Raw genomic sequence first — 27,378 nt, 5'->3', positions numbered from 1 at the left:
AAAAAAAAAAAAAGAAAGAAAGAAAGAAAGAAAGAAAGAAAGAAAGAAAGAAAGAAAGAAAGAAAGAAAGAAATGTAAACGCCCAGCCTCCAGGAGAAAATTAAAAATTGGAAGACCTTACCATGATTTTGGATGTGTAGAGTGGAGACCAGAACGAGACAATTCCAAGACTGGGATAAGAAACATAAAGGGTAATAAGTCTGTTCGGGGTAAAGAAAATAAGCAATGATGTCTATTTAAAAGAAAAATGGTGTTTGGAGGATGAGAGTGATGAGTTCTGTTTTCAAATTCCAACTTGTGTAGAGAAATAGTGGGAAATATTAAGTTACTGACAGTCAAAATGGATAAACAAGAGTAAGGAGAGAAAAACTGGTGAATATGTTCAGTGGCAAGCAGAAGAAAAAAGACAGACTTTTTAAGAAAAGCTAGAAACTGAAGAAAAATGACTGAAAAGGGCCCCACAAGCCAAAGATTTCCTGAGATAGTAGGGTAAATTCAACCATATGAAATACAGATCAAGGACAGGAAGAAAAGGCATAATATTTATACACTGGTAATTTCAGTGGAATCTTGAATATAAAAGCCAGTTAAGGAAAAGTTTTAAGAATAGGCTGAGGACATGGCTTGGTTGGAGCAAGTTGGCCCCAGGCACTGAGGGTGGCTCCATGGCCTGCCTCAGGCTCTAAAATAGTTCGGTTGCCAAGCAACATCCCTAGATGGGCAGAACATCACCCCACAGGGGGCCTGCCAGACAGATCCCAGTTGGGGCACATGAGGGAGTCTGTCTCTGCCTCTCCGCCTCTCACTTAAAAAAAAAAAAAAAAAAGCACAGGTTGAGGAAATGGAATGAACAATAAATGACATGTTTGAAAAAACACAAATGCTAGAAGAAAAATAGACTAATCATTGGAAATGTGAGTAAATGAATGGCTTTCTACATTTTTATGCTGTAGATGAACTTATTGTGACCCTAACTGTCTACCTGTCTGGCCTACCACATGGTATTTTATTTCCCTCCAGACTTCTACTTTGGGGAAGTTTAGAGAGAAATGTATTTGAATCTGTAAATTACTGGTTTACCCTCCCAGCTACTTTTTTTTTAAGACTTTATTTATTCATTTGGGGGGGGGAGAGGGGGTGAGGGAGAGGGAGGGAGGGAGAGGGAGAGAGAGAGAGAGAGAGAGAGAGAGAGAGAGAGAGAGAGAAGGGAGGAGCAGGAAGCATCAACTCCCATATGTGCCTTGACCAGGCAAACCCAGGGTTTTGAACTGGTGACCTCAGCATTCCAGGTCAATGCTTTACCCACTGCGCCACCACAGGTCAGGCTACCCTCCCAGTTAGTCTTAAACATTTTAGTTTTCTAGTACTAAAAAGCATAAAAAAGTCAACATTTTAAGATAATATAAGTATAAAGCAAAATGGTATTTTCAAACGATCTTCTAGGACTTGGACTGGATTTGCACTATCCTGCACATTTCCGTCCCCGGTACAACCTGTACTGGGGGCACATGATTTTCAAACAGCTGACCAGGGTTAAAGTGCTCATTAGAGAGACAGCAGCACAGAGGTCAGGAGCACCGGCTCAAGAACCAGATTGTGTGGGGAAGAATCTCTGCTGTTATCACTTAACAGCTCTATGATCCTGGTCAACCCATCTCACCCTCTGAGCCTGTTTTCTCATCTATGAAATGGGAGATATAATATCTATCACAGCATAAGAAGTGCTCAACATAGGGTCTGGCACAGAGTAAGTGCTCAATAAAAGTCATTATTATCTACAGCCTCAGAACCAAGAGTCAAGCTCATGGCCCCACAGGGGAGTAACTACCACATTCCACAGCACTGCCATCTTGCTCAAGGGAGGAAATCTCCTAAGACTATGTTAAATGTCAGCAGTTCTGGAAGGACCACTTTGTCAATCCAGGTTCATTTAAAATGAGTGTCTGAGGAGGCAAAGAAGTACTGGTGAGCAGTGCACTTCAGATTGAGTGTAAAAACAGCATCTGCAGGACAAAGGAACTTTGCACATCACCGTCTTTTACTATTTGCTCATTTCTGTAGGTGCTGAATCAGCCTTGATAATTCTTCCAAGTCACTCTTTTCTCACATTCACCCAGTATAACAATAATCTTTCTGGTCATATTTTCTTTTCTCTGAATTTCTGCCAGATGCTTAGTACTATTCTCAGACTGAAGCAACCTGGCTATATACTGGGAGCAAAGAGATGCTCGCTGTACATTTGCAGTTGCTCCGCTCCGCTGCCCTGCTGGGAGCTTTCGCTGGAATGGAAGACAAGTGTCTCTCTAAGTTATATGGGGTGTGTGTGTGCCCACGCACATGCACACAGCTCTTCTCCTTAGCCATTCTATGTAATATCTGCACACAGGCAGCACTGGCCTCAGGCAGAATTAATATCTTACAGAGTGTAAGGCACAACTGAAGCAGAGAGTAAAAATCTAGAGACAACCAGATTTATGTTTCTGGTTTCCTGAAATTTCAAGTACAAGGGAATCAATTAAGAATAGCAATCCATAGGCCAGAGAGAAAGAATAAGGAAATAAAAGACAAGTGAAAGCACTGTCTTGAAAAGTTCACCAAGAAAGTAGGGATAACAAATCATGGTGGGTAGCAATAACAACGAAATAGGTAAAGGTAACCTTGATGTTTGTGGTGAAGGTGGGTCAAAGTGCAGCAGAGAGAGGATATTACAGGGAAGGAATGTATGGTCCCAAAGATGGGTCTCTACAATGTAAGATTTTATGACTGACTTTTAAAAACATCAATTGTAAAGTAACTAGTAACTGTTGTCCCTGTTCAGAACAGTCGGAGTGCAAAGTAACATAACTTCTCTTGGAGTTTTCAGCAAAACTTATATCCTATTCTTCTTGAGTAGGTTTAATAGAATCAATTCCCATTATGAAAGATGACTTTGAAAAAGCCAAATGTTACCAGATTCCAAATCTGGTAAATAAATGGGTAATAAACAGTGAAAAACAAGATGTGATTCAAGAGTAATACAGAATTTTCTTGTGTGGTTTATCAAATGGGAATCGCCAGAGGACTGCTTATTGCAATGACAGAACTCCCGGAATCATCACAACCACCCAACTGAAAGAACCACCCCATGTGGATGCGGTAAGATGCTACTTTAAACCAGACTCCAAGATGAACTGTGGTCCTGGTGACAAGTTTAAGGCTGTCTCTGATGGTTTACAGAGGGAGTGTGCACCTGAATTGAGAAGAACGGGCAACTGTCAGGTGAGGTACTTGAGAGATCACCACTGTGACATGCGAGCTGATGGCAAGAAACAGATGGAGAACAGTGACTGAGGTGCTCGCCTGAGGAGGGGTGCAGGGTGATGGCAAGTGACTGCCAGCCTCTGGTGAGGAACCTGCGAGAGCGACACTGGGACCCACTGCAGGGCTGAGTGCACATTCTGTGTAAGACGTCTTCCTCAAGCCTGTCTCCTTCCCTGTGACACCACAACCAGGAAGGTGTAACACACCTATCTGTACCAGCGGGGAGGCGGAAGGGGACCTGATGTCCCCACAAGGGACAACCATCCAAGCTTAAGAGCAGTCAGGCCGTCTGCACTCACCTTTCTCTGCAGTCCCACAACCATCACTAATGTGTCACTCCCTTGGCTGACCCGGGGGCTGGGGGTAGAGGACACGTGTGGTAGGCAGTGACGCAGTGGAGTCAGCAAAGGTGACACCTGAAGAAAACTGCTGGAGTGCTGTTAAAAATATAAAATTCCAAGTCTGCATGGGAAAATGATTTCCACTGACTACCAAGAACATTAGAATAAAATAAAATGCACACTTAAGCATAAAGACATTGTGTCTGTAAAAATTTCCTTAGAACTAGGATCTTAGAAAGCTAAATACAAATCTAAGTCTCACATAGAGGCTGCTTTGAATTCTAAAGCAGCTTTCTAGATAGACGAGGAGCACATGTACCCCTCTTGGTGAAGATTAGGGAGGGGGCACAGGGGTGGGAGGAAGCAGAGGAGCCACGAGCAGGCTCGCTCAAATCTATAGCTACTCACCCAGAAGACAAAGTTGGGTGCCTTGAGTCACCAGCAACTTGCTCTGATGCTCTTTAAGCTTCTAAAGGTCACACTGGGGCATCAGATAATTCCCAGGACAGTGAAGCTAATCAATCTGCACCAAGGCACTGGGCCTGAACTACCAAAGAGCTACTCTACCTGCCACCACACAACCTCAGGTTACAACGGTGAGAACCTTTCTGCCCTCTTACTGCACTGAAAGGCTTCTCATCAGCTTGTGGTTCCTTTCATGTTGAACGATGCCAAAACTATGACTCAAGTTTTTCCCTAAACTCCTACAGATTCAGATTTTTCTCCACTGTGGATTCTCTGATGTCGAATGAGACTTGACCTCTGAATAAAGGCTTTCCCACACTCACTACATTGATAGGGCTTCTCCCCTGTGTGAATTCTCAGATGCTGAATGAGGCCAGTGTTCCCATTGAAAGCTTTCCCACATTCTTTGCATTTATAGGGTCGTTCTCCAGTGTGGATTCTCTGATGCTCAATAAGGCCTGACTTCTGACTGAAGGCCCTCCCACACTCATTGCACTTGTAGGGTTTCTCCCCAGTGTGGCTTCTCTGATGGCCAATAAGATGTGAGCTCCGCCTGAAGGTTTTCCCACACTCATCACACTCATAGGGCTTCTCCCCTGTGTGGATTCTCTGATGTCCAATGAGGTGTGAACTATGGCTGAAGGCTTTCCCACACTCGTTACACTCATAGGGTCTCTCCCCACTGTGGATTCTCTGGTGCAGAATCAGGCCGGCACTCTGACTGAAGGCCTTCCCACACTGATTGCACTGGTACGGCTTTTCCCCAGTGTGGATTCTCTGGTGCAGGATCAGGCCTGTGTTCTGACTGAAGGCTTTGCCACACTCCTTACAGTGATAGCGCTTTACTTGGTTGTGGATATCCTGATGGGAAAGCAGGGCTGACCTGTAACTGAAGGCCTTCCCACACACATTACACTGATACGGCTTCTCCCCAGTGTGGATTCTCCAGTGGCGAACAAGGCCTGAGCTCTGAGCAAAGCTCTTCCCACATTCATCACATTTATGTCGTCTCTCCTGGGTGGGGTTTCCCCGCTGCCTCTCTACTCTGCCCAGAGGGTCTCGGGCTTCTCCATGCTCAGGACCACCGAGAACATCCCCGTTGTACTTGGCAGCTGTCTCTCCATGCAGTTGGACTCCGGTAGATATTACCTGTTTTGAAGATAATTCCCTGTTCTCGTTCCTGGTCTCACCACCTGAAAAAAAAATGTAATAAATACACATCAACCCAATGTCACTTCCTATTCTCTCTGTGAGGAGAAAGGAATCAAGTGTGGAGAAAAAGGAAAATACACGTTAAACAGCGACAAGAAATGCAAGTATTCTGTCTGTCTCTACAATGACTTCACAGCATGGGGAGATGGGAGCAGGTCAAGCCTAAGTACTGCTGGCTAACTAGGGAAGAAGTGCCATGAAAAAGAGGTTATGGGAAGGGACCAGCTGAGAAGAAGTGGAAGTCCGGAGTGGGAAGGAACATGGAACGCCAGAAGATCTAATGAGACAAATATGGAAAAAAAACACGAACAGCCATTAGAAGGGAAGAGCAAGACTGGCCTAAGTGAGCAAACTCTATGTAAACATCTCTGGGAATGGGGACAGAAGAAACACATGAACTCAGAGAGCACTAACAGAGCAAGGTGCCATATTTCCCCATGTATAAGACACTCCCGTGTGTAAGACTCACCTTACTTTTGGGGCCCAAATTTTGAAAACAAATGTATTACATAAAGTTATTGAACTCAAGTTTTATTTATTTATTTATTTTTTTAATTTTTTTAATTAATTTTTTAGAGAGGAGAGTGAGTGAGAGAGAGCGAGAGAGAGAGAGAAGGGGGAGGGAGGAGCAGGAAGCATCAACTCCCATATGTGCCTTGACCAGGCAAGCCCTGGCTTTTGAACCGGCGACCTCAGCATTCCAGGTCGACACTTTATCCACTGTGCCACCACAGGACAGGCTGAACTCAAGTTTTATTCATCATAAAATTCATACAATTCATCACTGTCAAAACTCCCATCCATTAGCTTGCCCTCATCTGTGTCTGATGACGAATCACTGTCTTTGGATATTGACTCGTCATCAGTTCCATCTACGGCATTTGAAATGCCACAACCATTGTATAAGACGCACCCAGTGTTTAGACCCCCACATTTTTCGAAAAAAGGTGTGTCTCATACATGGGGAAACACGGAAGTAAGTCTTGTACTAGACTAGAGAATGAAAGTCTCATTTCAGTCCTCAAGAAGTCCAACATTGTATTTCTCTGTTGTATCCTGAGTTTAAACTCAACTACTTCTTTCAGAAAGCTCACTTATTAAGTATACATAAAAAACAAACAAATGGACAAACAAAAAGCCTTAACTGATAATAATAACCAGAGCTCTCCTTACCCAGGGAGAACACGTTTCTGTAATTCTCTGGCCTCTCATCTCTACTCAGATCCTTTTGTGACGGATCAAGAAGCCACTCCTCTCGAATCAGGGACACAGCCATGTCTTCTATCTTCTCCAAAGTCTGAAACAAAACAAGCGACCATTTGAGGACTGGGGTTGTTCCACGGTTCAAACCAGAATGTCAGGTTCTACCAGGACTGGACAGGGTCAAGAGCTGGAGATGCACTGTGCAAAGGGATCTGAACAGCTGGGAGCAGGAAAGTGCGCCAAGCCAAGGATCAAGCCGTATCTATGCAGCAGAATCTGTGCAGGTTCTGTGAGTGGGTGAGTACTACTACAGGCAGCCCAGACACAGCACAGATGCCACAAACATGACCAAGGACAGCTAGGGGGCTTCAGTGAAAAGGAGCACGACTCACCTGGAACCCTGCTGTTAGAAGTGAGGCTGTCATCTGGTCTGCAGGACTTCCCTCCTGGGAAAGGGTGGGACTCTGAGAACTAGATAGGGCTGAGGAGGAGAAAGGAGCTATGAATGAGGCCAGCCTTCTGTGCCTGTGGGAACCAGCAGTAACCCACTCTGAAGTTATCTGCATTTCAGCAGGAATGCATGTCAGAAGTTTTACATATGAAATGTTGGTAGCTTGGGCTCTGGGTTCACACCCGTGGTTGCCCACAAAACATCTGCACTTTGATGTCCCACTTAGCCTCCTTACACACCAAACATACAAAGTTGGTTTCCTAATAGAAAATGCTTTACAAATTTTCCTCTGACCAAAGCTACATTCTTTTTTCCTATTTTAAAGAGAAAGAGAAGGGGTCAGACAGGGATAGACAGACAGGAAGGGAGAGAGATGAGAATTGTTACTGCACCTTAGCTGTTCAATGACTGCCTTCTCATATGTGCCTTGACAGGGTCTCCAGCTGAGCCAGCGACCTTGGGCTTCAAACCTACAACTTTTGGGCTCAAGCAAGTGATCACGGAGTTGTGTCTATGACCCCACACTCAAGCTGGTGAACCCATGCTAAAGCCGAATGAGCCTGCATTCACAAGCCACTGACCTTAGGGTTTCGAACCTGGGTACTCAGCATCCCAGGTCAACGCTCTATCCACTATGCCATGGCCTGGTCAGACCAAAGCTACATTCTATTCTTGTGCTTGTCACATGATCCCTTTAGGTCCTGGTCTCATAGCAATCTCTATTTACTCTGTTACCTTCTGAAATGTCTACCGCAACTGCCAGCATCTGCTTCCTGCAGACACCAGACAGCACAAAACCAAAGCTGGCAACAGGCCTGAGAACTTCAGATAAGAATTAGGTTAATAATTGAAAACGTTTCTTCTCCAGAAATGTTAAAAACTCATTTATATAGAACAAACTACTATAAACCACATAAGTAAAAATGTAGAAAATGCAGAAGAAGCACAAGATGAGACTAGACTATCTTGTTCTGTAAGGAAGTAAGCTCCTAAAAAATGATGGAAAAATGTCAAAAGGAAAAATGTCAAGAGGACAGAGGAGCCAGACTGAAGGGGCCTCCTCTGGCAAAGGCGAGACAGTTTCAGCATCAAAATAAAAATAGTAACAATACTTATGGAACAAAAGAAGACTTTTTAAGTCCATACTAATAAATCAAAACTAAAATGGGAAGGAACACTCTCCATTACAATAAAAGAAAACATAGAAGGAATAAGAGTTAGAAAATCATCATTTTGTAAGTGTCTTTCTTAGTAACACTGATGTAGTCAAAAAGCAGCAACACTAAGACTAGAGTTTTAGCGACAATAGTGTGATGAGGACCAGACTATTTACATAGACTCAACAGTATCTCCCCACAAATTACTTATTAGAAAGAAAAAAATTAGTAACTTTACCGCCAACTAACCCAGCAAGAATAAACTTAACCAAGTTATTGAGGTTACCATCAGCAATCACAGGACAAATTCCTGTTGAACCCCTGAGAAGGACAGAACCTCACTTCTGGGGTGTTCCCTGACAAACAGATACAACTTGAATCTAAATATGAGGAAACATCACACAAACCCAAATTGCAGCCACTTTACAAAATAACTGACCTCTACTCTTTAAAAATGTCAAGATCATGAAAAGCAAAAAAAAGCTAACTGAAGTGCTGCCTTGGACTGGAATCTGGAAGAACACTATTGGAACCACTGGCAAAACATAACACGAACATGAGCTGTGGATGAGATGAGGACTGTATCAATGATCCATTTGACTGTTTGAAGAAACATGTACTGAAATATTTACAAATAAAGTGGCATGATGATACCGGCAAAATCTCAAAAATGCCTATTGTGGGAAAAATGTTTGGGTAACAGATATGTATGAATCAATAAAAATCCTCAAATTCTTTAATTCACTCATAAGGTTAGCCTTGGGACCGACAGTCTGTATATGAAGCCTGGACGAACATTTATACTGGACCTATGAGTGGTCTGTAGAGTGATTCCCCAGGGAGACAGGGTTCCTTCCTGCGCCCTCCTCATCGCGAGCCGCTCTCACCTCTCTCGTGGGGCCCGTGGAGAGCAGGGGACGTGTGCTGGGCCGACACAGGCTGAAGCTGAGCATCTGGAGGCTCTGGCGCAGGTGCTGAGCGCTCCGCCTCCTCCCAGAGGGCCCTGTGTCCATGTGCATGCGCGGGGACCTGGACACAATGGGCAGGTGCATCACAAGAAACCCTTCTGAGAAATGAGGTGAAGGGTATTGGGCCCAAGAGCACATTTATGGAGCATGAGCTGGGAAAGGAAGCAGCCAAGCTCACTGACTTCCTCCAGCAGCAAGGAGCGCGGACAGGTCAGTTACCACAGAAACCCAAGGAGAAGACCTGCCCCCCCCCCCCAGCCCCGTCCTAGTGCTCTGCACTTTCAAGGCAGGGGAAGAACAATAAACAGGAAGAAAACAGGGCTATTCAATAGGGGAAAAAAACCTTTTTGAGACCACTGAGTTACCTTTAATGTTTAGGTGCCCCAAAAAGTTATTTAAGCTCTCTATGAACCTGGCAAATTGGAGCAGTTACAGGATAGGGGTACGAATAACAGGTGGATTTATAACCTTGGGAGGAAGAACTCTGTAAATATATTTATACAAGCGACACAACATGGACTGTCTCACCACCCCCCCTCCCCAGGGAGAAACGCGTGCGCAGAACTTAAGCGCCCGCTACGGTGCCATCGTCCCTCCACCCGGCCCTCCAGGATGCCCAGTCACTGCACACACACCTCCTGCTACTTACTGGCCGTCCTAGGACATCAATCTGCCTCTCCAGATCCTCCAAGAGGGTCACCACTTCCTCCCCACTCTCTAGCTGATGCTCCTTCACCAGGGCCTGCAGCTCGGCGGGCAGGATGCTCAGGAACTGCTCCAGCACCAGCAGCTCCATCATCTGCTCCTTGCTGTTCAAATCTGGCCTCAGCCACTGGTGGCAAAGTGCCCGGAGCTGGACCAGAGCTTCTCGGGGTCCACGTGTCTCCTGGTAGCACACCTTCCTGAACCGCAGGCGGAATAGCTCCTGGCCAGGTAGGCCGTGTTCATGCAGACTGGATTCCTGGTCCCAACCATGATCTTCCTCAACCTTGACAATGACAAGGTCCTCTTCAGGAGCCTGGCTGGGTGGGGATGGGGCTGGAGACTTTCTCGCTTCTGCAGCCATGGAGGGCCAGAAAAACTCAGTAGTCTTGTTTCTACTACCTTCTTTATCTTCTTAAGAGAACCTTCTGAGGACCTCTTCCTTAAGGAAATTTCTTTAGGAAGAGAAAATGACAGCATTAAGGGAAGTCAAAGGTCATAGTGGTTTATTAAGACACCTTAACAAGCTCCTTACCATGACAGGGACCTCACGCTCAGTCATTTAAATGGTCCTCTCCACTCTCCCAGAAGTAACTCCTTACCTCTGTAGGCTTTTACCACACCAGCCCATCTGGGGAATAACCCCTTCTTTCTGTTTTCTCTTCTTGGAATGTGGAATATGGGTAAATAAAGTCAGGAAACCAGACACACTGCATCTAATTGAAGTTTTGGCCCTCAGAGCTGACAACTTATTTTCTTTCAGTGTTTGCTACCCTCACTGTACTTTTTCTACACACAAAAGCTTTCAACTTGTCCCACACTCTTTAACAGATGAGACTAACTTCCAAATCATTTAGCTCAAGATACTGTCAAGGACTGTCCTTCTCCTAACATTCATCATCCTGCCTGGGCTCCCATCTTTCCCCCGACTGCAAGGCTAACTTCCACTGTGGACCGTATCTCAACCTTTTTCTCCCTGGAGCATTGGTCCTGCAACTTCAAGGAACCTGGATGCCCTATCACTACCTGCAAATCCAAAGTCTGGTCCCCCAAAATAATGACCTTTCAGAATGTTTTATAAATAAAATTGTACAGTATGAAGCTTTTGGAGTCTGGTATCTTTCATTCAGCATAATACAAAAGATGATCCATGTTGTTGTATGTCATCAGTTTATTCCCACAGATATATGTTTGTTTATCCATGCCCCAGTTAAAATATCTCAGTTGATTCTAGTTTTTCATAATTACAAGTAAAGCCACTATAAACATGAGCTTTTGTGTGAACATAGTCACTACATGAGTATGCATTCATAAGTAAAAGTGCTAAGACATATGGTAGTTTATGTATAACTTTATAAGAAACCACTAAACCAATTTCCAAAGTGGCTGCAACACTTCACATTCCTTTAGCTAGTGGAATGTGAGAACTGCAGCTGCTCCGTACTCTGACCAGCATTTGACACTGGCTTTTAAAAAAAATTAGATGTTCTAATAGGAATGAAATGGTCTCACCATGGTTTTAATTTGCCTTTTCCTACTGACTAATAGTGCTGAGCATCCTTGATGTCCTTATTTGCCACCCGTATATACTCTTAGGTGAAATGCCTGTTCAAACCTTTTGCCTGTTTTTAAAATTAGATTTAAAAAAATTTCTGCTGCACAGTTCTTTATCTAGCCCAGTGGTTCTCAACTGGGCAAAGCTCTGCTCCCTCACCAAGGAACACTTGGCAATGTCTGGAAACATTTTGGTTGTCACACTGAGGGGATGGGTGCGACTGACATCTGGTTGGGAGAGGCCAGGGATGCTACTAAACATCCTACAGTGCAGTGTCATTGCCAATGGGATAAATCCTGGTCCTGCTGAAACCATCCACCTCTCACCTGAAACTCTCAGCTTAATTATCGCTTTTCACAAGGCCTCTGTTGTCCCTACCCCATCCCTTTCCCCCACCAAATAGATTAAGGTGCTCTTCCCTTTTTTTTTTTTTTTAAGATTTTATTTATTCATTTTTGAGAGGAAAGAGAGAGAGAGAAGGGAGGAGCAGGAAGCATCAACTCCTATAAGTGCTTTGACCAGGCAAACCCAGGGTTTCGAATCAGCACAGCATTCCTGGTCCATGCTTTCTCCACTGTGCCACCACAGGTCAGGCCAGGATGCTTATTCTTTCCCAGATATTTCTGATGTGGTCCAAATACAGGATTTATCACATTGTCTAGAGTACTGGAAATGTCTGCCCATGGCTATGGTTTGCTTGCAAATGCTCGTTTGTGGCAGCAAGCTTTTTCTTTTGTTAAGCACGTGTTTGCTTGCCAGAAAGATCATAAAGCACAGTAGACAATGGGCTGGAGAACATAACTGCAGGCAGAGTATCCAAAAGCAGTTGGCAAGAGATGCCAACATCAACAAGAAAACACAGACCTGTAGTCCACAAGGGAGACAAGAAACAGGCACCCAGAAGGAAAACCAGACTTCATGTAGTTCCTGACATGCGTCTTCAGAGCAGTGTCTCTATTTTTTAGGGGTGTGTGTGTGTGGGGGGGGGAGGGTTGGGTCAGTCTCTAGGGTCTACAATCTAATAAAAACACAGAACTTTTCCCAAGAAATAAACCGAAAGAATAAAAGTTTACATTCAATTTCAGCAGCATTCACAGACCTGACACCCACCAAGAACTCCAGGAAGGTTAGGAAGCCCTTATTTAGAAAAGAAAGAGAGTTTGAAAATTATCTTTAAAATGAGACAAGGCTGGGAACAATAGTTTAGGGAGTGAACTACAGATAGAAAGAGCCAAGGAGCAAGAGATAAAGTTAAATCTGGTGATTAACATCAGACGGTTTAATTCATGAACGATGACTTTATAGAGAAGAGGAGGGATTTCCTAGAATAGTGGGATTTGAGGGAAAAGTGAATTTTGGAAAAAGGTTGAGATATTTTCGAGGGTTTGAGACAAGGGGCAAGCAATTTTGTTTTGAACAGACAGGGTGAATATCCATGGTTCTTTGTTTTCAAAAGATCAATTAAAATTTAATAAATTCTGCCTGAGCCTGACCAGGCGGTGACTCAGTGGATAGAGCGTTGGACTGGGATGCAGAGGACCCGGGTTTGAGACCCCAAGGTTGCCAGATTGAGCGCAGGCTCATCTGGTTTGAGCAAAAAGCCCACCAGCTTGAACCCAAGGTTGCTGGCTCCAGCAAGGGGTTACTCAGTCTGCTGAAGGCCCGCGGTCAAGGCACATATGAGAAAGCAATCAATGAACAACTAAGGTGTTGCAACGTGCAATGAAAAACTAATGATTGATGCTTCTCATCTCTCTCCGTTTCTGTCTGTCTGTCCCTGTCTATCCCTCTCTCTCTCTCTCTCTCTGAAAAAAAAAAAAAAATTCTGCCTGACCAGGCAGTGGTGCAGTGGATAGAGCATCACACTGGGACACCGAGGACTCAAGTCTGAAACTCTGAGGTCACCAACTTGAGCACAGGCTCATCTGGCATGAGCATAGGGTCACTGGCTTGAGTATGGGATTACAGACATGGCCTCTTGGTCGCTGGCTTGAGCCCAAAGGTCGCTGGTCTGAAGCCCAAGGTTGCTGGCTAAAGCAAGGGGTCACTCGTTCTACTGTGGCCACCTACCCCATGCCTCCCGTCAAAGGCACATATGAGAAGGCAATTAATAAACAACTAAGGTGCTGCAAGGAATAATTGATGCTTCTCAACTCTCTCCTTTCCTGTCTGTCTGCCCCTATCTGTCCCTCTCTCCGTCTCTCTTTCTCTGTCTCTGTCACACATACACACACACACATAAAAAAATCAATAAATAAAAATCTTTTAAAAATTTAGTAAATTCTTAAATTTTATTTTTTTCTTTATTTTCTTTTTTTTGAAGAGGGGAGATAGTGAGAGACTCCCACATGTGCCCTGACAGGGATTCATGTAGCAACCCTTATCTAAGGCAGATGCTTGAATCAACCAAGCTATTTTTAGTGCCTGAGGTTGACATGCTGAGACCAAACTAGCCACTGGCTGTGGGAGGGGAAGAGGGAAAGAAGGGGAAGAGGGAGAAAAGGGGGATAGGGTGGGGAGAGAAGCAGATGGTCGCTTCTCTTGCATGCCGACTTGCAATTGAACCCACGACATCCATGAGCCAGGCCAACGCTCTGTGCACTGAGCCAACTGCCCAAAGCTAAAGTCTTAAATTTTGTTAAAACAGCCAATTATAGTTTAAAAACTTAGAAGGTCATTACCGTGGGACATGCATTCTAAGCTCTAATTGTTTAGAAGGTTTAGTCATAACATGTTTGACCATGTTTACTTTTGAATTTTCTTAACGCCAAGGCTCATCTTTACTGAATAACCAGGCATCTTCTACCAAAATTAATCCTCATCAATATCAGCTATAAACTATTTCCAAGTTAAGTGTACATCATTCTTTATATTGTTGGTATGTTAAAACATTAATTATTATTACTATTTTTTTGTAAGGAAGACAGAGAGACAGGGACAGACAGACAGGAAGGGAAAGAAATGAGAAGCATCAACTCATTTTTGAGTCTCTTCCCTCCCCAATGTTTTTCACAATTACAACCTATAACTCAGCAAGTACAAAAGTATGCACTACAAAAACCAATCCACTGTGAATCTTCCTTTCAAACAGTTTTGTGTATACACACCTTAATTAACTAAGTTGATAAGCACCTTGTGGATAAAGGCTGCTTCTTACATCTTTTAAGAATACGCGATAGGCCTGACCTGTGGTGGCGCAGTGGATAAAGTGTCGACCTGGAAATGCTGAGGTCACTGGTTCGAAACCCTGGGCTTGCCTGGTCAAGGCACATATGGGAGTTGATGCTTCCTGCTCCTCCCCCTTCTGTCTCTCTGTCTCCTCTCTCTCTCTCCTTTCTAAAATGAATAAATAAAATAAAAATTAAAAAAAAGAATACGTGATCAATGTATTGACTTAGGAAGTTAGAACAGTCGGTATTCGAGGCTTCTCCTGACTTCAAACTCTATAATCCTGAAAACTACTGAAGGCACAAGTCAGCTTTTAACAGCATTATTTTTCCAATAGGTAAAGAAGAAATGTTTTCTTCTTTCAGAGTAATTATGTCTAATTTGGGATGTTTGGGAACTGAAAACAAAACAAGAAAGATATCTTCCAGGCTTATGTGAGCGAGAAAAGGAGGGTAAGGCAGACGCTGTGCTTTGTGGTATCTCAGGCTGCACCGGCTGAGCTCTTGGGCATCCACATTAGACACTTAAACCAAAACGGAAACTCAGTGTCTGCACTTGCTCAAGTAGCGATTTCTGCAGATATGCCTAACTAACAAAACGACAGCGACCTGGCTGGTTGTTAGAGGCGGCGGTGGCAGTCGCTGCCGCAGGGCATTATTCACGAGTGACCCGAGTTGTGGAAACGGGGTCCCTGCTTCAGCGAGTTCTAATAGACGGAGGGCGTCTGAATAACCCCGAAGGCGTAAAGTGTTTCTTCTTGAACAATCATCCAGCCAATGCCATTATTTTCTGAATACACTACAAAAGCATCAAAATTAGGTTTTCATGGATGGTTGGGGCGTCACAAACCAAAATATTTCTTTTTAAAGAATGAAAATTTTATTGTGACGGAAATGCAAAAATTGCCGCGTTAAAGCAATTCACTTCGTGGAAAAGAGCTGTAAAAACAACGTGGGGACCATTTCCTATTTTAGGACAAATAAGCTCGAATTCAAATAACACCACAAATCCATGAGAGATGAGAACGAACCGTCCTAAGAGGTCAGCTCGCAGGAGGTTTGACGACACGGACGCGGCAGGTGACGGTCCCCACAGCCCGGGCGCCACCTCAGCCCGGCCCCGCGGGCCCGTCCCCAGCGACGGCCGGTCTGGACACAACGCGCCCCTCCGGTTCGAACACTCACCGCGGGTCCCAGGCGCGGCCAGGGGCAGGGGAGGGAGGCTGCGGCCGGCGGCCGGACCGGGACGGGGCTGGAGAGCCTGGAGAGAAGGGAATGAGAGCTTCAACCCAACCAGGCCCCTCCGGCCCCCGACTTCTACACCAGCGAGGGGACAACACCGGCCAACGCGCATCTTGCCCAGACACTTCCGGCAGCTCTCTAGGAAACCTGGAGGTCTGAAAGCTCTATGGTTGGTGGCCAGGGCTCCTTCTGCCCCTGCGCATCGCCACAGCCACAGGGTCCGCGTTGCGCTTCGAGAGTCATCCGGACGCTGCTTCGCTCTGGGCCGGTTAGGTGCCCCTGTAGTGTCCTCTTCAAATACATGTCCAGTCCTTGAGGGATTCCTGCTAATCATCGTTCAGTTTTAAAAATTCCAATGGCACCTAGTAATAGTAAACTTTATACTATTAATCTTCAAAAACAATTGCCATTGAATAGAAACTTTTCTGAATTTTTACGTATATTCCACCCCTTCCTGGTTCAATGAACTGCACTGTTAACAAAACCTGCGTTTGTAGCATCACTTTTTAACCCTAGCTTCAGTAGATCTGTTTTAATACCAGAGAGTTCAGGAAACAAATCTCATTTTTTATATACCCATTGTATTAAAGCAGTGGTTCTCAAACTTTTTGAAGTTGGGGCGCATTTAAAATCCTACAAATAATTGTAGGCGCACTAGATACAAATTTCTGAGAAATGTTATGTCAAATATTAAAGAAAAAAAATAAAGTCCAAGCGTGCTTTATGGTAATTAAACAAAATAAATATGACAAAATTAAATTTATTCTGACATTAAAAAACATTTTTGTTGTTATGCTTTTTAGAATTCATAAAAAAGGGGGTTAAAAAATAATAAAAATGACAAGTTACCCCCCATATATATATATATATATATATATATATATAAACATTCTTAGTAAGATTTAGTGAATTCGGCAGGTCCCGATGTGTGTTAAGTTTTTTTCATTCTTGTGTTTATGAGAAACAGGAGCCTGATGTGTCCTAGTGATTTCTTCAATATTTGGGAATATATATATATATATATATATATATATATATATATTTGTTTGGGCATATATTTAAAAGGCAAACTCTCATTTCCTCGTCAATACGTTGAAGAATTCCTCTTTTTACTCTTGTGTTAAGTAGAAAATCCTAATTCACATAAATAAGATGTTGAAAATTGTAGTAAAATGTTCAAAGCTTTTTTAGATATTGCCACATATTCTTCTTTTATAGGAATCCAAAAGGCTTCAAGAGACAACTTATGTTTAATCATCAATCTGAAACCATACATATCATCTTAACTTGACACCAAACAAAGGATAGAAGAAACTTGCCTCCAGTCTTTCTGGGGAACATGGGGGGTAGTGTAAACGATCCAGCACCACAGCTTAACAGCCTTTTGCAATGTAATCAGGCAAGTGAGGTGGGGGGTTGGGCAGACTGTCAGCTTATAGCCAATTCCCCACACCTCTGTCCCCCAAAAATCTAAACTCCAAAAATCCTGTTGCTCTTTTGGTCCCCAAGAAACATATATTTCTCTGGAATACTATAGAGCACACCAGTGTGCCCTGGCGCACACTTTGAGAACCACTGTATTAGTCTTAATTCTTCAAGACTGTACTTTCGGGAATCATTTCTATAGTATGTTACTAGAGAGGTTTCCCTGATGTAGAGTACCCGAAACCACGAGGAGTTGCAGTGTTCTCTCCTGAGCATGAAGCCGGCTCTTGGTGTTGTTTCTGCAACTGCCTTTTTGCCATTGATCGTTCTTCTCTTCCTTTGGGAGAGTAAGAGGGAGAGAGCGCAGTCTGAGTAGTAAAAAAAAAAAAAAAAAGTCTTAATTCTTCAGACTACACAGGATCTTGGGGTGGCAGTTGTGGAAAATGTCTTTTACTTTTGTTGTTCTGCTCCCACATTTTTATTCCTTCAGCACCTTTCCAAACCACCCATTTATTCTCAGTCCTCAGGTGCCCCTCCAATCTTCACCTCCATTTCCTGTGTTCCTGCTAATGGCTAACACCAAGGTTAATATTACAGTAATATAATGTTATAGTAACTAAATATATAGAAGTGTAGAAAAATATAGGAAATACATAGAAATAAGTTAAGATATTATATAGGCAAGTGAATAAGGCTACACCCTCTAGGTAAAAGCTAATCTAGTGTGTAGACAAGTGATAAGCAAGGTCATGCCATCTGTGCAGGGCCTAGTTAGTGTGTGAAATTATATATAGATAAAAAGAGCTCTTTGTTAGGAATTCTCCAAAGCTGGATTGTTGTGATAATCCTGTAGATAAACACGTTAGAAGGCGTATGTCCTTAAGCTGAGGGGACCCCAGCTGCAGTCAGTCATCTAGACTTCAACTTTGAACGTGGACTGTCTCCACGTTGCTCTGACCAAGGACAGCCGAGAGGAGCATGCCGATGGGGCCCCATTAAGCTGTATCCAGGCATGCTATAGGCTCTGTGAGTAATAAACTGCCTGTGTAATTTTTGCAACTAACTTGTATGGGTCCGTTGTCTTTCTTCCGGTGGCAGCTGGTCTCGGTACCAGTAAATACAATCCTCATAGGTGCCTCAAGAGTACCTATGAAGAGGCCGCCAGCCCTGACGTTAGGCAGGAGTGTCCCACTGTGCAGGTATGTCAAATCAGAGACACCTGAGTGACATAAAGCTCAGGCTCCACTGGGACAGTTTCCATCCAGTCCCCAATCCTAACCCTGAAATATCTGTCCAAATATTAGTCGTTTCGATTTGTTTTTAGGGTTCTGTCATCTAATTTTAACAAAACAAGTAACATAGTGAAGTTTCAGTGCTTCTAGAGACTTTCAAAACACTCACCTCTGCTATTTCGTAACTCTTAACTCCCAGCTGGGATGGTGTAAGGCCAGTAGTCACGGCCATGCAGGTTCACCTTGGATTCAGGCAGATGGTAAAGGAACTGTGGAGCCACAGGATGGTGGGCCATTCCGTTTATTAAAGTCTTGCAACGGTGGATGAGCAAGCAGGCAAAGAAAGCTGCCCCCCCCCCCCAGGAATCCCCAGCAAAATAGGCTGGGGGGAAAAAACCCTTCTCCAGCAAATAGCAAACAATTGCCCCTCCCAAGCAGGCAGGCAATCCGCAATTTCCTATTTGCTGCCCTCAGGGCAAGCACCCACAGCCTTACACAGACTATACACACATGGTGCTTCCCAGGGCTCAGGCAACAATTAGGCAAAGTGCAAATGAGCAAACCTAACGCACTTGTAACACACTGGTTTGCCCAACAGATGATAACTGGAAGGAAGTGGCAACAGACTAGAATTCTATTTTCAGTTTTTGTTTTTATATTAAAAAAATTTTTTAATATAAAGTTGTAGTTCAGAAGTAGCATCATGAACACCACAAAGATTTCTCAAAAGGCACTAACAATAACATAAAATTGATAATTTTTTTTTAAACAGAGACAGAGAGTCAGAGGAGGGATAGACAGGGACAGACAGACAGGAACAGAGAGATGAGAAGCATCAATCATTAGTTTTTCATTGCACATTGTGATACCTTAGTTGTTCATTGATTGCTTTCTCATATGTGCCTTGATCGTGGGCCTTCAGCAGACCGTGTAACCCCTTGCTTGAGCCAGAGACCTTAGGTCCAAGCTGGTGAGCTTTTTCTCAAATCAGATGAGCCTGCGCTCAAGCTGGCGACCTCAGGGTCTTGAACCTGGATTCTCGGCATCCCTGTCCAAAGCTCTATCCACTGTGCCACTGCCTGGTCAGGCAAAAATTGATAAATTTGACTTTCTCAAAATTTAAATCTTCTGTTCAACAAAAAAATGCCATTAAGAAAGTGTGCCCTGCCCTGGCCAGTTAGCTCACTGGTAGAGCATTGGCTTGGTGTGTGGATGTCCTGGGTTCGATTGCTGGTCAGGGCACACAGAAGTGCCATCTGCTTCTCCACCCCTCCTCCTTTTACTTTTCTTTCTCTTCCCCTCCTACAGCCATGGTTCGACTGGAGCTAATTGGACCAGGGTGCTGAGGATGGCTCCATGGCCTTTGCCTCAGGCACTAAGAAGAGCTGGGTTGCTGAGAAACAGAGCAACACTCCAGATGGGCAGAGCATCGCCCTTTGGTGGGCTTGCTGGGTGGATCCTGGTGGGGGCACATGCAGGTGTCTGTCTGGCTCCCCCTCCTCTCACTGAATTTAAAAAAAAAGAGAAAGAAAGGCGAGAGAGAGAGAGAGAGAGAGAGAGAGAGAGAGAAAGCAAACCAGCAAGCAAGCAAGCGGCCCTGGCTGGATAACTTGTCCAGTTAGAGCAGAGGTCCCCAAACTACAGCGGGCAGCATGCGGCCCCCTGAGGCCATTTAGCCAGCCCCCACCGCACTTCCGGAAGGGGCACCTCTTTCATTGGTGGTCAGTGAGAGGAGCATAGTTCCTATTGAAATACTGGTCAGTTTGTTGATTTAAATTTACTTGTTCTTTATTTTAAATATTGTATTTGTTCCCGTTTTGTTTTTTTACTTTAAAATAAGATATGTGCAGTGTGCATAGGGATTTGTTCAGAATTTTTTTTATAGTCCGGCCCTCCAATGGTCTGAGGGACAGTGAACTGGCCCCCTGTGTAAAAAGTTTGGGGACCCCTGGGTTAGAGCATCGTCCTGAAGTGCAGAGGTTGCTGATTCAATCCTAACCAGGTCAGGGCACATATAGGAACAGATTGATGTTCCTGTCTCTTTCTCCCTCTCTCACTAAAATCAATCAATAAAATTAAAGAAAAAAATAGTATAAAGATGCTACAGAATAGAAAATGCTTGTAATACACATTTCTGATAACTGGTATTCAGAGTATATATATAAAGAACCCTTACAACTCAGCCATCATGGCCCTGGCTGGATGGCTCCGTGGACAGAGCATCAGCCTGGTGTTCAGATGTCCTGGATTTGATCCCTGGTCAGGGCACACATGAGAAGCGACCATCTGCTTTTCTTCCCCTCTCTCCCCCCTTTTTTCTCTCTCTTCCCCTCTCACAGCCAGCGGCTCGACTGGCTCAGGCACTGAGCTCGGCTGATTCAACAGCTCCAGACAGGGACTGCCAGGTAGAGCCTGGTCCATAGTGAGTCTATCTCACTATGTTCCCTCCTCTCACTTAGGAAAAAAAAAAATAAATGTCAGAAGAAGACAAGCCAACATTAACAAACAAAGATTTTGTTACACACTTTACTAAAGAATATATATGAGCCCTGGCCAGAGAGCCCAGTTGGTTAGAGCATCATCCCAATAAGCAAAGGTTGTGTGTTCGATCCTGGGTCAAGGGGCATTCAGGATCAAATCGGTATTTCTCTCTCCCCTTCCCCCTCTATCTAAAATCAGTAATTAAACTAAAAAGAATATATATGAATGGCCAATAAGTACATGAAAAAGCATTCAACATCAATATTCACTAGGGAAATACTTATATAAAATTAAGACCACAGTAAATAGAATGGCTAATATTAAAAAAGACAGTATCAAGTGCTGATGAGGATATGGAACAACTTGAACCATACACTGTTAGCAGGAAGATAGAATGGTATGAGTAGTTCGGGGAAAAAAGGCATTTTTAATGTAGTTAGATAGCATATTCTGACCCAGCAATCACACTCTTTGGGATTTACCTAAGAGATTCGGAAACCTAAGTTCACAGCAGCATTATTCACGATAGGACCAAACTGACAAACCCAAACGGTCATCAACAGGAGGACAGTGTTATGTCCAGACAATGGAATACCACCTAGGAATACAAAGGAGCTCTGACAGATGCACAATGTTCACAAATCTCAAAAACACTATGTAGTTCTATATTAACATATTCAAAAACAAGCAAAACCAGAAGACAAGTGTTTATCTTTGATGGGGACTGTGGTTACACAGTTGTAAACATATGTAAAACTTCAATGAGCAGCACACCTGCTTGCACATTTTACTAATAAAAATGATGTTTTAAAAGTAAATAAAATTAAATAGTACTCTCAGGCCCGACAGGTGGTGGCACAGTGGACGGAGAGTCAACCTGGGATGCTGAGGCCCCAGGTTTGAAATCCCAAGGTTGCTGCATTGAGCACATGATCAAGGCATGTATGAGAAGTAGTCAATATAAGTTGATGCTTCTCATCTTTCTCCCTTCCTGTCTGCTCCCCTTCTCAAAAAACGAACAAATAAAAACAAAAAGGATGTCTCAGAAATTGGAAAACTATATCAGAAAATTTAATTAACTTACTTTATTTTGTTATATTTTTGGCTTCAGAATTTTATTTGAAAGATTGTATAAGGTCTTGGCCAGTTGCTCAGTGGACAGAGTGTCAGGCCAGCGTGCAGACACCAAGGGTTCGATCCCCAGTCAGGGCACACATGAAAAGCGACCATCTGCTTCTCTTCCCCTCCCTCTCCCTTCTTTCTTTCTTACCCTCCAGCAGTCAGTGGCTTGATTGATTCCAATATAGGCCTGGGCACTGAGGATAGCTCAGTCGATTTGAGCATCGGCCACAGACAGGGGTTGCCCGGTGGATCCTGGTCGGGGCACATGTGGGAAGGAGTCTGTCTATCTCCTCTCCTCACTTAAAAAAAAAAAAAAAAAAATTGTATAGGACCAGATTCGGAGCCTGCTGCAAATCTGTAAAATCTATCAGATGCAAACAGCTTTAAAGAAAATGTCTCTTTCACATTTTAACGAAAAACTAGTTCCTGTGACTGACCAACTTAATCTGTAGGGCCTGGAGTTAATAAAGTCTAGTTCCCTAGTTATGGGGAAGAATTTCAAAAAGCCCACAAAAATTATAGAATTTAAATTCCTTTCCTGCCTGACCAGACAGTGGCGCAGTGGATAGAGCGTCGGACTGGGATGCGGAGGACCCAGGTTCAAGACCCTGAGGTCACCAGCTTGAGCACGGGCTCATCTGGTTTGAGCAAAGCTCACCAGTTTGGACCCAAGGTCGCTGGCTTGAGCAAGAGGTTACTCGGTCTGCTGAAGGCCCACGGTCAAGGCACTTATGAGAAAGCAATCAATGAACAACTAAGGTGTCGCAACAAAAAACTAATGATTGATGCTTCTCATCTCTCTCCGTCCCTGTCTATCCCTCTCTCTGACTCTCTCTGTCTCTGTAAAAATAAAATAAAATAAAATAAAAAGTAATAATAAAAAAATTCCTTTCCTATTGCCTTCTTTTAGCAAAATAAAGTTTGAAGTCACCGCTTTTGATGTATAATTAACCACACAGGAGGTTTTCAGAAGTGATGACCAATATTTCACTTTGCTGGACTGGACCGCCATCACAGGAACTGAAAAAAAACATGGTTTATTGAAGTAACCGTACCCCTCAGTGGTGCTCAGAATTGAGGTCATCACAATCACATTTCTAGGAGCAGAATAACAGATGGCCCACACCCAGTTTCTATAGGGCTGCACTGAAGCAAACAAGTTTGTATTGTTTGTCCTAAAAATAACTATCCTGACTTCAGAAACCATGTGTAGATTGTACATACCACACCCACAGCTTAAATTACCAAATTTTACATCTGCCCAAGGACTCAGGGCTCTGAATTCCTATCTCTACCTTTACTTCCCTGTAGAATAAAATCCAAACTCATTTGTTGAATTTATAAGCCTCATGATTCACTGATTCACTGGATTCTGGACCCAGCTGCACATCAGAATCAACTGGAAAATTTAAAAAAAGGAAAGGATCATGCCAAGGCCCCAGTCCAACTAGAGCCCAATTTCTGAAGTGGGGCTCAGGCACAGATTTAGTTCTAAATCCATCCAGATGTCCAACGAGGGTTGAACACACTGAAGGGAGAATGTCCCTGCTTCCCTTTCCAGTTTCCTTCGCCCTGATGTCTGCCTTCCTCACATTTTATCCCCTCAGTTTTAAGGAGTCAAGAACACAGGCTTGGCCCTGGCCGGTTGGCTCAGTGGTAGAGTGTCGGTCTGGCGTGGAGGAGTCCTGGGTTCGATTCCCGGCCAGGGCACATAGGAGAGGCGCCGATCTGCTTCTCCATCCCTCCTCCTCTCCTTCCTCTCTGTCTCTCTCTTCCCCTCCCGCAGCCGAGGCTCCATTGGAGCAAAAGATGGCCCGGGCGCTGGGGATGGCTCTGTGGCCTCTACCTCAGGCACTAGAGTGGCTCTGGTCGCGACAGAGCGACGCCCCAGATGGGCAGAGCATCGCCCCCTCGTGGGTGTGCTGGGTGGATCCCGGTCGGGCGCATGCGGGAGTCTGTCTGACTGCCTCCCCATTTCCAACTTCGGGAAAAAAACCCAAAAAAACAACCTCACAGGCTTGGAGTCAGATTACTCAAGTCCACGTCTGCCCTTCACTGGTGACATTTAAGGACACAAGCCAACAGCCCCTCCTGCACAGAGCTGCAGGGGCAGCAGTGATCTGTGGGCTCTCTGTGCTCAGCATGGTGCTGCTGTTGGGCTCTGAGACCCACTGATTTCTTTCCTACTTGTTTCTGCACATGCTGCTAATTCCTGCTCCACTTCCAGGGTTCAGCTCCCACGTTACTTCCCTAAAAGACGTTCTCTGACTGCCCTCACCCCATATACGACCTGTCATATTATGCGTTTTTGTGAATTCAACTTATCTAACGTCTGTCACCAGACTATTGCAAGTTCCACAAAAGCAAAGGTCACATGTGCTTGGTTCACTACAGCTAGTGCCTGAAGCGTAATAAGTACTCAACATGTATCTGCTGAATGACCAGTGACTAAGTGACAAAGGTCTCCAGGCGACCACATGACCCAAGTCAGTACTAATCACAGTCCTGCTGGTGCTCAGGTACCAAGACTCACCCTAAAGCTGGCTCTCCATGGGCTGAGGTTAAAGACATGCTGCTTCCTCAACTGGATTCAATGGTACTGATGTCTCAGAAACTATACTGCTCACAGAAATTAGGGGATATTTGAAAATGAACACGAAGCGATAAAATATCCCAATTGTGAGCAGTGTACTTCCGTGCATAGGCTGGGGTTTAAACCTGAGGACAAAGAGGCTCGTTTGACCCCGAGAGCCCATCAAGGATGGACCTGGACGCCAATCCCACCGGCTCACTGAGCTCTCCCACCTGCTGTCCTGTGTCACCTGTGTCTGTCTCTGTATTCTCCACCTGTGTCACCTGTGTCTGTCTCTGTATTCTCCACCTGTGTCACCTGTGTCTGTCTCTGTATTCTCCACCTGTGTCACCTGTGTCTGTCTCTGTATTCTCCACCTGTGTCACCTGTGTCTGTCTCTGTATTCTCCACCTGTGTCACCTGTGTCTGTCTCTGTATTCTCCAGTGTATCACCACTTCCTCCCCGCTCTGCGGCTGCTGCTCCCGCACCCGGGCCTGCAGCTCGGCGGGCAGGATGCTCAGGAACTGCTCCAGCACCAGCAGCTCCAGCATCTGCTCCTTGCTGAGCATCTCGGGCCGCAGCCACAGCCGGCAGAGCTCATGAAGCCAGCTCAGTGCCTGGCGGGGCCCAGCAGGATCCTGGTAGCAGAACTGTCAGAAGCGCTGATGGAATAACTGGTTTTTCGGGCTGTTTCCTCCCTTTCTGGAGCTTCTTCAAGGAGCTCCTTCAGCTCTTCAGCCTCCAGTGGAAGGAACATAGCAGCCAGTCCAGCTCCAATGGGCTGAGAGGACACAAGTGTTATCTTTTAGGGCACACTCTTCAAGTTATATAAACCAGCTAAAGAGATACACGCACAGGCTAAATGAATACTTTTTACTCAGTAAGTCAAATGTTTCTCTATTCCAGAGTAAAAAGGAGATCTGACCCAAAATTAAAGAGAATTTAAAAAGATAACTTTAAGGCAATGCAAGTATTTTTCCAAGTAGAAGGAAATGTTTTTTAATAAACAGCATATTTGATAGCATGCAGGATAATGCTGGATGTTCGTTTCCTGCTTGCAGAAACAACCAGTAGCCAAACAACCAGTAGCAAGGCCAAACTGAGTTTATTCCTGAGTGATATAGATAGCACTACCATGAGTCTTACAATCTCCAGGTGAGGAAGGTAAAGTCAGGACATATGAGGTTTTGGGGGTTTAAGAAAGATCTTTCAAGGCAGTATAAGGATCAAGCAATAACCATAATACAACAGCTTAGGACTAATGGACACAGCAAGGGTAAGGTTTTGAATTGTGGGTTTCAAAAAGTCAAGATACTAGCTAATTAAAGTTGAGGAGTTCCATGTTCACTTAAAGAACTGAAGGCAAGTTCTTGAAACAAATATTACTTACAACTTTTATCTTCTAAGGTAAAGTTTCCTGCGACAGTAAAGCCATGTTGACAAAGACTGGAATAGTGGTGTCACATTTAGTGAAGACAACTTACGTAGGTGGTTTCAGTTTCCCATGTAACAGCCAACCTAGCAGGGCCATTGGTTTAAGGAAAAATGAATTACCCACCAATCAGCATGGGGCTGTGGTTAAAACCCACCTGAAATCCTGTCACGTTCTCTTACATGACACACTTACCCTCTCTAAACATTTATATCCCCCTGTAAAAATATCTTAGAGAAAATTTTCCCGAAAATTACAGAACAGTTCCTAATCCCTTCACCCATAGCCATGGCACGATTACAAAAGCAAGAAAATATTGTTACAATGCAACTAACTAAACGAAAGATCTCATTATATAGGGTCGTTTTGAGAATAATTACAAAAAGAATAAAATTCCATGCCTGGCCTTAAATAAAGCTAGTAAAGGGCTATAGCTGTGCTGTGACCAGGTCATTCAGGCGTCTGTCCCTTGGTTTCTGGGCACAGAACTTCGGACCGTGCAAGGATGCCCTCTCTGCACCTGCTACCACCCGGCATCTCTGAAACACAATTTCACCACCCCCACCCAGCGCTAAAAATTACTTGAAGGGCTTCTGTGATGGGCTTGCAGAAAGGCTGTTTTAGGAATCAATGAAGATAGAGAACACGAGGCTGCTTATAAATGTTGCCTTCCACTAGCTTAGATCTTCTAAACCAGTGCTGGTCAACCTGGTCTCTACCGCCCACTAGTGGGCGTTCCAGCTTTCATGGTGGGCGGTAGCGGAGCAACCAAAGTATAATTAAACAGATAGATTTAACTATAGTAAGTTGTTTTATATTATTCTGCCAAACTTAGCAAAAATCCGACATAAAGTACTTGGTAAGTAATTTTATTATTATATGCTTTAACTTGCTGTCACTTTGCCTACTTAATAAATCACCATGACTGTGGCACCGGTGGGCGGTTAGAAAATTTTACTAATAACAGAGATACAGAAGTGGGCGGTGGGTATAAAAAGGTTGACTACCCCTGTTCTAATCAATAGTTAGCCAGCCAGACTACAACACTTTCCCCGTTTAACCTGAACGCAAACTGAACTGGCACATACTCGAACAGAACCACCACACCAGCCTCGCGTGAGTGCCCAAGCCAAGCAAGTCAGGAGGAAGTGCTATCGCCAAAATACCCCGCTACAGTGCACCCCGCCAAACCTGCCCTCAGAAAGCATAAGGGGAACCCAACCTGCAAGAAGAGCAGCGCAGTGGAAGTTCAGGTAAGAATCCCATTCGGCAAGCACGCTCACCTAAATTGGGCCGGGAAGAGTGCATCGAAGAATCCAGTCCCAAGGAAGTGTCATGTAAATTGGGCCC

The 27,378-nt window shown here is 44.3% G+C and overlaps 1 protein-coding gene and 1 non-coding gene across 5 annotated transcripts; one reads left to right on the top strand and one right to left on the bottom strand.

Annotated features, from left to right (window-relative positions):
- Nucleotides 1-1,171: 1,171 nt before the first annotated feature.
- On the bottom strand, nt 1,172-27,378 carry ZKSCAN8 (zinc finger with KRAB and SCAN domains 8). Of its 4 annotated transcripts, XM_066353527.1 has the most exons (14): nt 27,251-27,378; nt 25,987-26,114; nt 24,846-25,367; nt 24,557-24,741; nt 22,172-23,043; nt 21,384-21,907; nt 18,590-18,689; nt 17,426-17,525; nt 15,707-16,086; nt 9,747-10,254; nt 9,017-9,158; nt 6,914-7,002; nt 6,492-6,615; nt 1,172-5,299 (listed from the first exon to the last, which is right to left on the bottom strand). In XM_066353527.1, the coding sequence occupies exons 10-14, from the start codon at nt 10,161-10,163 to the stop codon at nt 4,338-4,340; spliced, it is 1,734 nt and encodes a 577-aa protein (XP_066209624.1). In that variant the 5' UTR covers nt 10,164-10,254; nt 15,707-16,086; nt 17,426-17,525; nt 18,590-18,689; nt 21,384-21,907; nt 22,172-23,043; nt 24,557-24,741; nt 24,846-25,367; nt 25,987-26,114; nt 27,251-27,378; the 3' UTR covers nt 1,172-4,337. The 4 variants fall into 4 exon arrangements, with proteins under 4 accessions (XP_066209624.1, XP_066209625.1, XP_066209626.1 ...); XM_066353528.1 differs by lacking the exon at nt 21,384-21,907; XM_066353529.1 differs by lacking the exons at nt 18,590-18,689; nt 21,384-21,907.
- On the top strand, nt 17,360-17,565 carry LOC136383594 (small nucleolar RNA U3). Its single transcript, XR_010747433.1, has one exon. It is a non-coding gene; the product is annotated as a small nucleolar RNA U3 (small nucleolar RNA).

This window comes from Saccopteryx leptura, chromosome 11 (assembly GCF_036850995.1).
Source record: "Saccopteryx leptura isolate mSacLep1 chromosome 11, mSacLep1_pri_phased_curated, whole genome shotgun sequence".
Classification (NCBI taxonomy): Eukaryota; Metazoa; Chordata; class Mammalia; order Chiroptera; family Emballonuridae; genus Saccopteryx; species Saccopteryx leptura.
This window is presented reverse-complemented; position numbering and strand designations above follow the sequence as displayed.